The sequence below is a fragment of the Lynx rufus genome, unplaced genomic scaffold (assembly GCF_022079265.1).
Source record: "Lynx rufus isolate CCGP_SWC_20201006 ecotype Redwood Valley unplaced genomic scaffold, mLynRuf1.p SCAF_18, whole genome shotgun sequence".
Lineage (NCBI taxonomy): Eukaryota > Metazoa > Chordata > Mammalia > Carnivora > Felidae > Lynx > Lynx rufus.
This window is the reverse complement of record NW_025814832.1, coordinates 36,598,849-36,610,975: the sequence shown is the minus strand read 5'-3', so window position 1 is coordinate 36,610,975 and position 12,127 is coordinate 36,598,849. Positions and strand designations below refer to the sequence as shown.

Sequence of the window (12,127 nt, the reverse complement as noted above, 5' to 3'; positions counted from 1 at the left end):
TGATAAGCAGGTCACGTTTGGAGAGAATGTTTGTATCACTGAAATTTGAGAAGTGCAAGCAGTCTTGCTGGGGGGGGGGAGGGGGGGGAGTCTAGTAGTCTAGTTGGCCTGTTCCCTTTCCTAGTAGTGAAAGGGATAAGACCACTGGCTCCACTACCCCCAGAGAAAAGACAACATTTGAGCAGCATGGTGAAGGTCTCTGCTGTTCCATGACAGAAGCTCTTGGACGCAGCTGGTGCACAAGACTAGCAACACGAGACAGACCTTCCAAGGTCTGAATCTCAACCTCATCAATGACCAGGCCAGAGAAACCCTTCTCCCTCTCCTGGAGGGAGGGAACAGATTGGGGGCAAGGACCAGCTTCTCTGCTAGCCTCACAGGAAAAAACCAGCAAGGAGCATATCAACCAAGAGAAAGTTAAGCCTCACAAAAATCGAAAGGCAAATTCTGAGATTACCCTTGAAAGGACGGAGCTACAGAGCACCACGCTGGTCATCTAAGAACCTTAACTATCTCACAGCTCCTCGCTCTTTCTGCGTTTTTCTTTGTTCTCCAGTGTGTATGGCCCTTGCTTTCACGATTTCAGGCAGCCAATCAATGTTCACAGTGGGACCCTCCTCGGTTACAGGCCCTGGTAAGATCCACCTTCTCATAGCAGTGCCCCTGTACTGCCATCTAAACAACGGCATGAAGCACAAATGGCAACAATCCAGGAAGTCTTTGGAGAAGTGTCCTGTTTCCATTTGGACTGCATCTCCAGGAGGGGAAGAAGCAGGGGGGAAAAGAAGCCTTTGTGTGCTTGTAAAATGCTTTCTAATAGCATAGCTTAGAAACCCAGTTTTAAAGGGCTACCACTCACAGCTTCGGTCTTCTAGTTCTGAACATTTACGAAGGGAGATGATAGTTTAGATTTCAAGCTATCTTACTTTATGAACAGGTGAGCTATTTGGAGCACATACGTCTCTCTAAGGTATACTTAGCTACAGCTATTCTACTGACCAAAGTCATGGACCATATACTAAGAGCTAGAAGATGCTGCCTCCATCAGGTGAGAAAACATAAGGAATACAAATAGTCTCCAACTCCAACTGCCATCTCGAGAGGGTATGCTGCTAAAGGCACGAGATGAGGGGTTCTTCTCCTGAAGACCAGGACTCTACCAAACAAGATTTTAAGTTGGTAGAACATTAAGAGAAAAACAGTGTATTCTAAATTGAGTATATTCTAAAATGATGAGATGTTACCTTTGAGGAGAGTGCCAAAATGCAAGTGTTAGGGAACCGTATTTGTGCAATTAAAAGGCATTGTCCTAGGCTAACATCCAGAAGTTATGAATAATGGATTAGCACATGCATACTTGAAGTCAAATGCTGAGCATACATACTAAACAAAATGTAACAAGCAGATAGCATATTAGGTTGTATTTGAAACGGTTTGTGAGTTACAGTTTGTAAACGCAGTGCAGAAACTCACCCAAATAAGACCTGTGGTTTATTTCTTCCCCAATGAACTGCATCAACCACATACTCGCTGCTCTATTTTGTCTGCTTTGTAAGAACTACATTTCAAGTATTAGGTAAAGGCAATCCACAGAATGCAGAGGCTAAAACGAGTCTGAAAAAATGTTCAGCCTTACCCAGATGAGAATTAAAACTTTTCACTTACCAGATCAAAAACGTCAGAAAAAAAAGACCTATCCTATACTGGTAAGAGGGAAAGGAATGGGGTACACTTAATACTGAAAATGCAAATTGTAACCTTCTGAGAACACGGCTGTACTCATTAAGACCTAAGATGTACATTCTTCTAGGTATCTTTTATAGAAATACCATGGTGTCCAAGGATATCACTGACAATATTTCACTGGTGTGAACTTAAAGCATCGGAAATGGATAAGTTTGATACACCCAACATGCAACCACTAAATAGAATAAGAAAGATTTTGACAGGGAAGGATATCCACTGCCTACTGTGGTGGGTGGATATTGGAGAAGAATTTGAAATTTTGAGCTCTTGAAGAGTGACTGAATATCTTATCCCTGAGGGAGGGAAAAGAGAAGAGCCTACAATTTCACTTCTTACTTTATGGGAGTCAAGCTCACATGAAACCATGAATCTAATCCACTCCAAAGAAAAAATTCAATGTAGTCTGGTGGGGTTGGGGACCATGCAGGACTCCCTTACACCCTAACACTGCCACTCTGATTTCAATAAAATTGACTCAAATAAGCAGGTCTAGAAGGGACCAAGCTTATCCTGAAGTCTTAACATATAAGAAATGACACAGTTTAACACCTAACCTTCATTTCGACAAGTATTTTTATGTTTCCACAGGTTCCCACCCAAATGTTACAAAAAATAGACATAAGTCAGCCCAGAACCACACTTGCCCCATTTTTTTTTTAAAGGAAGGTTCAAGAAAAAAATATCTCATTTTGGAGTGTCTGGGTGGCTCAGTCAGTTAAGCAACCAACTTTGGCTCAGGTCATAATCTCACAGTTCGTGAGTTCAAGCCCCATGTCAGGCTCTGTGCAGACAGCTCAGAGCCTGGAGCCTGCTTTAAATTCTGTCCCTCCCTTTCTCTCTGCCCCTTCCCCACTCGTACTCTGTATCTGTCAAAAATAAACATTAAGTTTTTAAAAAATAAAGTCACATTTCCAGCCTATACCCAAACATTGCCTAACAAAGTTCAGGTCCACAACTGGAAAACGTAAAGAGCCCCATCTTCCTTTCATCTTTTACAAGGAGTGAGGCAGTAACACACCTTTCTCTATAAAGGAATATCTCTTGATTTCCCAACTCTCAGGGATTGATTCAGAGTTGGAAGCACTCGTGAAGGTAGAATGTTAACTATACCATAAAACAGCTGCGTTGAAGACGTATTTAGGAAGTGTAAGAAACAAGTTCATGAATTTGAACTTTAAAAGATAAACCAACTCACTAGCACAATTTTAGGGTTCTAAGAAGTACACGGTCTCTGATGTGCTTAGTATTAAACAGTGTTAGGATAATATTTTCCAGTCTACGACGTACTTTCCACTTACCTTAATAAACCTTCACCCAGATGGGAAATGGAACCACAACTAAGTAAACATAATATAGATGATGAGGAGAGCCAGAAGGTGGGCTTGTGAGCCCAGAATGCCCTCACAAGCTACCAAGCCCTGACTTTAAACAGAACACAATGTATAGAACAGCTACCTAACACACGATACACAACTACAGACACGAGGTGGAAATAAATGGATTTCTCCCCAGATGCAAGAGGTCGTTAGTACACGGTCACATTCACGCTAAAGGAAAAACGTGCCTCCTAGCATGGCAACTCGTGATGATTGATCTAGGTAACTTTTAGACGTGCTCACTTTGTTCTGGACAACAATCGGGAACCAAAAACAAGAAGAATCACTAGAATGATACATGGCCCAAAATTAGTTACAAGGAGTCCAAACTAAGGCATAGGTAAGAGCAATAAAGAACAAAAACCGAGCAAAACCAGAAAAGCCGCATGAATACAAAGTGATTCCATTTCTTTCCCTCAACACCCACACAGAGACAGCAGTTTCTGACAAGAATGTTCTTGGCAGAAAATAAAGTTACAGGAAGGTTTTTTTTTTCTTCAATGAGAAAAAGGCAGCTCTATATGCAGATTACTAGGCAATACCGTTTGATTTTTTTTTTTTTTTAAACAGTCCAAATTTAGAGACCTCGTTTTGAAAATATCTAAACCACCTTTTTTTTGGATCACGAAGAAAAAAGGACTGGAAATATTGTTCCCGTTTGGAATGCTGGTTTCATGTTGTACTTGAAAATAAAATCCAACGTGACAGCTTACCTTGGCACTGGAAGCCTTGTTTCCCAAACCCCCTGAAAAACAGAAACAAAATATCTTAACATATCTTGTGTTGTATACCATAGTTTAAGCCAGTTATGAAACAGTATTCCACAGAACTAAGGGTTTATATGTGAGAACCGATTTTATAGGAAAACATGCTCAGAGTACTGAATAAATTCGGTTTTGGGGGAAAAAAACCACCTCTGTATGGCTTCCAAAGGCTCCTTGAATTTTTTCAATGTACAACAATCTTCTCTAAGTTTACACTTTGTTATTAATACTGAAGTTTCAAGACCAGACGGCTAGGGTATTTGGAGTTGGCCATGATGTTCAACAAGAGGACTATGTTTGAAAGCAGTACACTTTGATTTTGTCCCTAAAGACCAAATGAAATTCATTGCTCTCCCTAAAGAAGTGGCTTCATTTATTATAGAATAGGGGTCTAGAAACTTCCAAACAGTACCCACTCAACATTAAGTTTTGATTTAAAAGACTGGTTTTACAATATGTTTATTAAAATTGCACGTGAAGTTTTTTGGGGGGAGAATCAACAGGATTCAAAGCAAATACAGAGGCTGTTTTGTTCTTGTTACTTTATAACATTTACTCTGCCCTCCCTGCCAGACACATTAAACCATAAACACGGTTACAACTAGAATGAACTGCACTAAAACTCTAGCATAAGCTCTAATCTTTTGCTTTACATAGCCATCCTAAGTTGACAAGACACTTCATATGTTTAGTCACCCCCCCCCACATAAACCCAAACTTATCGTTTTTAAAGCGTTTTAATATTTAAAACAAGCTGGTAAATTAAGGGCCCACAGAAACAATGAAAGATAACTGAAGTTAAAACCACTGCGAGACAATCCTAGTGAATATTTTCCAGGACCTTCCAAGTAGTTTACGGTCAGGGGAATTAGCCAGGGAGGAAGCTGACAGGGAGACCTTTATTTTCCACTTCACATTACACCTGGTGACCCGAAGTGCCACAGCAGTTCACCAGGGGCTGATCCTTTGGGGCACCAGATAGTGGAAAGACATTAGCGAGCCTGGGTATGCATGTTACAAGTCTTTCCTAATTTACCTACTTCTGGCAGACAGGCAGCAGTCCTACTGTTCCCTTTTTACGGAGCATGGGATAGGAGGCTGAAGGACTCCCCTTAACTAGATGCACGATCTTCTTTGCCCTGAAGCTCTAAGAGCTTATTTTAGATAACTGTAGATATGGCTAACCTCTCCTTGGAACACAACTGCTTCGTACGCTGACTACACAGTGGTAATCATTCATAGACACGACTGTGCTTTTCACGGAACTATTGAGATTTGTAAGGAAAAAACTAAGCACCTTATTAGGACTAGGCTTGTCCAACTCTCCCTTGGAGGGGATTTTCCCCAGGTGTGGCAGATTCGGATAGCCATCCAGAAGGGTAAAGTTAAGCACTTTGGCACATCTGTGGTGCCCTTCGAGGCGAGTTCCTCCAGGTGTGATGGATTCAGATAATCTCCATAAAGGAAGAATTAAGCACCTTATGAGCACATTCGTGGTACTCATGATTCCCCCCGCCGTGTGAATTCAGATGCCATCCAGAGGCAAAATTAAGCGTTTTATTAGCACCATGCTTGAAGTACTCTGCCTCCAGGTGTGATGGATTCACATAGCCATCCACCAGTTCTGCCTAGGGCCCCAACAAGGTAGGTCACGCAAAGGTTAGTGGCAAGGTGCACTGAGACACTGTCACCCGAGTGCGGCCCCTAGCCTAAGGTCGACAGGAATTAAGGAACCCTTGCCTTAGTTCTGACTTGGGGAGCTTCCTAGCCACATTCGTGAATTGATAGTAAAAGGCTGGTAAGTATCTGCCAATCTAAAGGGGAAAAAAACTGGGACACCTGGTATTCCTGAAGTTCCAGCTTTCCACACGTTGGGGTCTGTGGGAGAAGGGGTCGCCCACGTTCTGAGAATCAGTAAAAGCCAGAACCGTGACCAGAAAAGGGCATGTACGGTTTCACCTGGTCTCACGGGGTGCAGAGACCCCTGAAGGCTTTCCGTTTATCAGGATCCCCAAACCACTGGCCCAAGTTAATGCCTGCATTCACTGTTAGTTCTACTTGAGCTCTGACACCTTACAGTAGTGTTCTTAACTAAGGCCTCGGTCCTCCTCAACCAGGCTGCACGTCTAATCTCGTGTTGACAGGGTCTGTTTTAGACGACTCCCTCTGCCCTCCTGCCATTCGCCTGGTCTTAGTCCCCCCTCCTCCACTGCAAGCTTTCAGCAGTTTGTGGTCTCTCCACTCCCCCTGGGTTCACCCGGACAAGTCCGGTCTCCCGTGCCCGGCGGATACAAGCTACAGTAGGCAGGGACCCAAGCTAGAAGCGCAGTCCAAGCCCGCTGGGGAGCAAAACACACCCCCGAATGCGCCCAGCCTGGCTCGCCCGTAACTTGGACCGCGAGGCGCAGTCGCCGCCGCTCCCCGGTTACTTCGGGCGTGTTTCTCCGGGAAAACTCTGCCCTTTGGGCTCTTTCGCTCCCCTTCGCTCACACCCAACCAGCAGCTCCTCTATCGGTGCAGAAGGGCGGGTGCGCCTGGGAGAAGGAGGACACTGGACCCGCGAAGGGGATCAGTGTCACTGCGGCGCGGGGCCAGCCTCCCCTCCTGCGGCAAGGGGTGTGTGTGACCTGGCGGCGACTTCCCCGGGAGTCCTGCCCGAAAGCGTCGCCGGAGCGCGCGCGCCGTTCCGGGCGAGAGTTCGGACTCGGCCGGCTTTCCAAGTTCCCCGAGTGAGTCAGCCCCGGAGTGGGCGCGCCCGGCCGTGGGGGCGGGGAGGGCGAGCGAGGGTCCCCGGAGCGATGCGACCCAGGCTACAAGGGGACCAGTCCCCAGCCCCCGGGCGCCGCGAGAGGGGGTCCGGGCGGCCGGCCGTGCGCCCCGGCCCGCGCGCACCTACCAGATGAAGTCGGTGCAGTGGCTGCAGAAGGTGGGCTGCTTGAAGAAGCGGGCGATGAATTTGTGGTTCTTCACCTCGTGCACGTTCTTCTGCCTCAGCGCCCCTTTGCGGGCGAAGCGGTTGGCCACGTCCTGAGACGCCGTGGAGTCGTTGGCCGGGAAAACGTCAGCCATGGTCCCCCCAACCACCTCTTGCCTCCGCCGGGGAGCGGCAGCAGCCGGGGAGGGCCGGGGGGCGGGGGCGGGCGACCCCGGGCGGGGGGCGGGGGGGAACGCGGGCCGGCGGCCGAGGTCGCGGCGCGGCGGCGGCGGCCGGGGAAGAGTCGGGCCGGAGCGGGCGCGGGAGCCGGAGCCGTTCGCTCGCTCGCTCGCTGGCCCCACGCTCACTGACAGCCCGGCGCCGGGCGCTCGCGCTTCCTACTCTCGGCGGCAGGGGCGGCCCGGAGCGGCGCCGCCCACTGCGCATGCCCGGAGCGCGAGGGCCGCGGGGGCGCGCGCGGGGCGGACGCGAGCGCCCGGGGGAGTCGGCGCCTCCGCGTTTTGCGAGCAGCCCGGGGAAGGGCGGGGGTGGGGTGGCGGCGGTGGCGGCCTGGGCTGGGCCGGGCCCGCCCGAACTTGGGAGCGGAGGAGGACGCCGGGAGGGCGGGCCGCTCTCCTCCGCCGCCTTTCTCCTTCCCTCCCTTCCCTCCTGCTTCTCGCCCTCCTCCGCCTCCTCTTCTTCCGCTCCTCCGGCTCTGCCTCCTGCTCCCTCGGCTTCCTCCTCCCATCCCAGCCAGCTCATCCTTTCCCTCCCCCAGCTCCTGGTCCCCCTCGCCCCGGTGGGACGTCCGACTCGCTGCACCGGGCTCCAGGCAGCGCCCGCCGCCGCCGCCGCCGTCTCTGGGTCCAACCCGCTCGGACGCCCGCCCTTCCTCACCTTCCGAGACGCGGCGTTGGGGCTTTATGTCCCTCCAGCCGTAGGTGCCCCCAAACGCCCCGGCCCGCGCCCTCCACGCTGCTTATATAGGGCAGGAGGAAGGGCTTGATCGCAAATCTTCGCCCACTGACCCTGCCACCTGCCCCTAACTGTTGAGCTGGGTTTCACCTGCATCTTGCATAGACCTCTAATGTGCACGCGGGACGGTTAAAGGACTTGCCCTGGTTGTTTATCCCTATTTATCCCGTTGCTCGTTGGGTACTCCAGTTGCAAGGTTGATTATCAGCCTTTCTTGATTCTACAAGTCCGGAACCTTAATTTAGAAAGCGTTTTGCATCCTAAGCTAATTACTGCCATGCTGGCAGGTGCAGAGTGCAGCCAGAACACTTGTAAATTACCAAGTGAAACTGTGGTGAAAGGAGAGCTGGCAGGGATCTGCAAAGGACACGTGGGGATGGACCAGCTAATCACTTGCTGAATATTTATTAGTTCTGCCTGGAGGGTGCTTAACATACATAAGGGAAACAACCATCCCCCAGCGTCTCACTGTTGTTTTTCTACGTTGTCAGATTCACTAGGGTCACAAAACAACGACACGAGCTGAGGAACGTCAAGAAAGAGAGCAGGTTAATTCTTCAAGAAGTTTAAAATAAAAAGGAAAAAGAAGTAAAGATATATGCCAATTTTAGAGTCCATCACAGGGATCACCTAGGGCTACCATCTTTTAAGATTGGCTCATGGAATGCCTGATTCTAGAAGTGTCTTTCGTATTTTAGCAAGTGTAAGCTATAGACTGGCCATTAGTGGAGCGTGCGCTTTGCTGGCCCGTTTACAATGTTGTTAATGCTAAGAGAGTGCACCTGTTTGATACTCTGATCAGAAAGTTCACCCATCATGGCAGCGCCTCCAAGCCAAGGAGGCAAAAAAGGAAGAGGCAAGGGAAGGAATGAAAAGCAGAGCATGTTGGGAACATGGATCAACTTCTCCGCAAAACACCGTAAGCATTCCAAGCCATGGTTGTTTGTTGTTTAAGAATCGTAAATCCGATAGCACACAGAATAAAACACACAGTTCTTTCCTCCTCACCATCTTAAGTGTGGTCCTCACACATTTTATAAAGACAGGATTCTTTCGGTTTCCCTAAAGCTGATGGGAGAAAAAGCTGGCAGAGTTGGAGAGTGAGATTGCAGAGACTGGAATCCCAGAGTAAAGTAATACGGAAGATGAGCTAACAACCAAAGGAGCCATGGCAGCAGCTTGGTCGTCTCCTATGTGGTGGAATGGAGCAACTGATCTCCCCAATGGGTGGACCAGATGGAGACAATATATCTTTTCTTTCAGGTTGTGACTTGGCTTTCCTGCCTCAGTTGTTACTGTTGTTTCTTGTGGGTGAAGAGAGAACTAACTGGAAGCCAGTTGATGGATAACTGGGCTGAGCCTCAGTGGTTGGTTGCCTACAGCGTAGCCCATTTGTAGGGGCTGTGGGTGGCGATGTACCAGGAACAGATTTACCAAGCAGTGTAACACTGCCCCTGGCAAGGACGGATGGAAATGTGGGCTGCGGTTCACCCCTGCACCCAACCAGAGAATTCTCCTTCATAGCACTGAAATGGAGGGCATTACAGAAAGGGGGAGAGGGAGCGGTAAGTCAGTCCTGGGCATTGGTAATGATTTTAGAGTCAGCTGCTTCATGGAGAAGGTGCAGGAAAGAACAGGGAATGGTAGACTGAATATGGTTTGTCAGAACCCTTCTCTGTGAGCCCTGCCTTTGACCAGTAAGTTCCAGACTTTGTACAGGTCTTGCTCAGACCAGCAGGACCCAGAGGCTGGGGGCTGGGATCAAAGTGAGGCCACTGCAGTGATGACTCTGAAACCAGACTGGTTCACTTAAAACCAATAATCTTTAGGCTACCACCTAAAACTTGTTGCTCTGTGCAGAATCACTATTCTGTTTTCAAATGGACCAGGACGTTTTCAAATGGAGCAATAGGAATTGTTTACGTGTATAAAAAGCTTGATTCTGAGATTTATGGTAACCAAGATAATTAAAAGGCTTGTGTTTTACTCAATGACTTAATCCAAGGTTTCGGAGAGCTGAGAAAACGGGGGGATGTATAATTACTTAGGCAGTGTTTAGAGTTGGGGTGAATGACAGGTCTCATGAAATGGTGAGAGACAAAGTCTAGCTGGGAAGTGACTGCCGCTCGGTAAGTTAGGAAGGAGGATGGTGTTTCCTAGGGGTGGGTGGGTCAGAAGCCCCAGAGTTAATACCAGGACGACCAGGTACGGTTGTCCAAGGGGTTGGAGGAAGACTTAACCTTTCACTGTGTCCTCTCCTGTACCTTAGAATCTTTGTTTCTAGTTTAAGAAAAATGGTAACTTTTAAAAAGCCTGGAAACAAAACACCAAAGATTTCTAATTAGCTATATCGTATTAAAAGAATTAATTTGCTCGTAAGTAGAAGAAGCAGGAGGTAAAACAGTATTGAAAGATTCCAGTTTTTAAAATGTCTGTACACTTACCCACACTTGCATCTATATGAATACAAATGTGTTTGTGAATGCACATATGTGTGTAAAGGCACATACAGCAAAATGTTCGTTTAAGTGACTATCTCTGGTGGTGGGAACATAGATACTTTTCTGTACTGAAAGAGAAGACGTTGGCCTAGGACTCACATTTTGAAAGGGCATTAGAAGCCATAATTTTTTTCATGTTTTCCTCTAATCAAAAAGGAGGGATTTATTATTTTATTTTTTTTAAGTTTATTTATTTATTTTTGAGAGTGACAGAGAGAGGCAGAGAGGGAAAAGGAGAGAGAGAATCCCAAGCAGGCTGTGCACTGTCAGCACAGAGCCCAATGTGGGGCTCCGTCCCAGGAACCATGAGATCATAACCTGTGCCAAGATTAAGAGTCAGAGGCTTAATTGACTGAGCCACCCAGGTGCTCCCATTTATTATTTTAAACACAGAAAGTTTTGTTGCCAGAATTTTGTTATTGTTGCGTGAAGTAGAAACTGCCAATTTGAATGTAAAATACCTGAGAAATCTGTTTTAAGCCATGGACCCTCACCTCTTCCTTAGCCCTCGACTACAACTGGGAGTTGAATTCCTGAGTGGATTGCCCAAGAAGGCTTCTTGGTGTCCAGTATTTCAGCTTCCTCCTGAAAGTGTTTTTTCTCCACTTTTTTCCAGTTTTCCATAGTAGCCATGGCACAAACCAGATATGGGCACTTATTAGTTTGTGTAACTTGAGTAAATTGACTTCTCCTTCTAAAAATGGAGATATTCTTAACCATCCTAGGACTTTCTTAAGATTTTAACCAGTTGAGGGGCGCCTGGGGTGGTCGGTTTAGCGTCAGATTTCAGGTCAGGTCATGATCTCACGGTTTGTGGGTTTCAGACCCGCGTCGGACTCTGTGCTGACAGCTCAGAGCCTGGAGCCTGCTTCGGATTCTTTGTCTCCCTCTCTCTTTGCCCCTCCCCGACTCATGGTCTGTCTCTCTCCCTCTCTCAAAAGTAAATAAACTTAAAAAAAAATTTTTTTTTAAAGGATTTAACCAGTTGATGAGTATAAGTGTTTAGTAAATCATAAAATCTCATACAAATGCAAGGTAGGGTGGTCCTTCTTGGCTTTACCAAGTCTGCATTTTGGGGGAACAGAGCTGAGAGCTCCCGTGTTCTTTTAAGTTCTTTCTTCTGAGTTGACAGATGTATTTCGCTCCACTCCCAATGACTATGAGGCAACACATGGAGGGAGTATAAAAACGTACCTTAGAGGGTGCTGGATTTCTCAGTTGGTTAAGTATCAGACTTCAGCTCAGGTCATGATTGCACTTTGTGTGCTCCAGCCCTGCTTTTCTCTCTCTCTCTCTCTCTCTCTCTCTCTCTCTCTCTCTCTCTCTCTCTCTGTGCCCCTTGCTCACCTGTGCTCTCTCTCTCTTTCTCTCTCTCAAAAACAAAAACAGGGGCGCCTGGGTAGTTCAGTCAGTTAAGCGTCTGACTTTGGCTCAGGTCATGATCTCACGATCCATGAGTTCAAGCCCCGCCTCGGGTTCTGCGCTGACAGCTCGGAGCCTGGAGCCTGCTTCGGATTCTGTGTCTTTCTCTCTCTCTCTCTCTCTCTCTCTCTCTCTCTCTCTCTCTCTCTGCCCCTCCCCTGCTCATGCTCTGTCTCTCCCTCTCTCTCAAAAATAAACATTAAAACTTTTTTTTGACCAAAACATAAGAGTTCACATTGCAAATAGATACCGTGGTCCCCCACCTTCACCTTTAAGTTGCTTTTCAGCAAAGGTCATAGTGCCTGGATTCTTTGCAAATGCTAGTTATGTGACAACCCCCGCAACTCCCATGACTTGCCATTCACTACTGATTAAAATGGAAGTGGGTACATAAGCGTTATCCCACTTTCCCAAACCTGGCTGGGGAAA

General features: G+C 47.4%; 1 protein-coding gene across 1 annotated transcript in view; it reads right to left on the bottom strand.

Annotated features, from left to right (window-relative positions):
* PRKCA (protein kinase C alpha) overlaps positions 1-7,042 on the bottom strand; it is a 400,385-nt gene extending 393,343 nt beyond the window's left edge. The window contains exons 1-2 of the mRNA XM_047081548.1: positions 6,783-7,042; positions 3,836-3,867 (exon numbers count right to left, since the gene is read on the bottom strand). Of these exons, the coding sequence (XP_046937504.1) occupies positions 3,836-3,867; positions 6,783-6,955 (205 nt within the window). The 5' untranslated portion in view covers positions 6,956-7,042. The remainder of the gene's footprint in view (positions 1-3,835; positions 3,868-6,782) is intronic.
* Between the last annotated feature and the right edge of the window lie 5,085 nt (positions 7,043-12,127).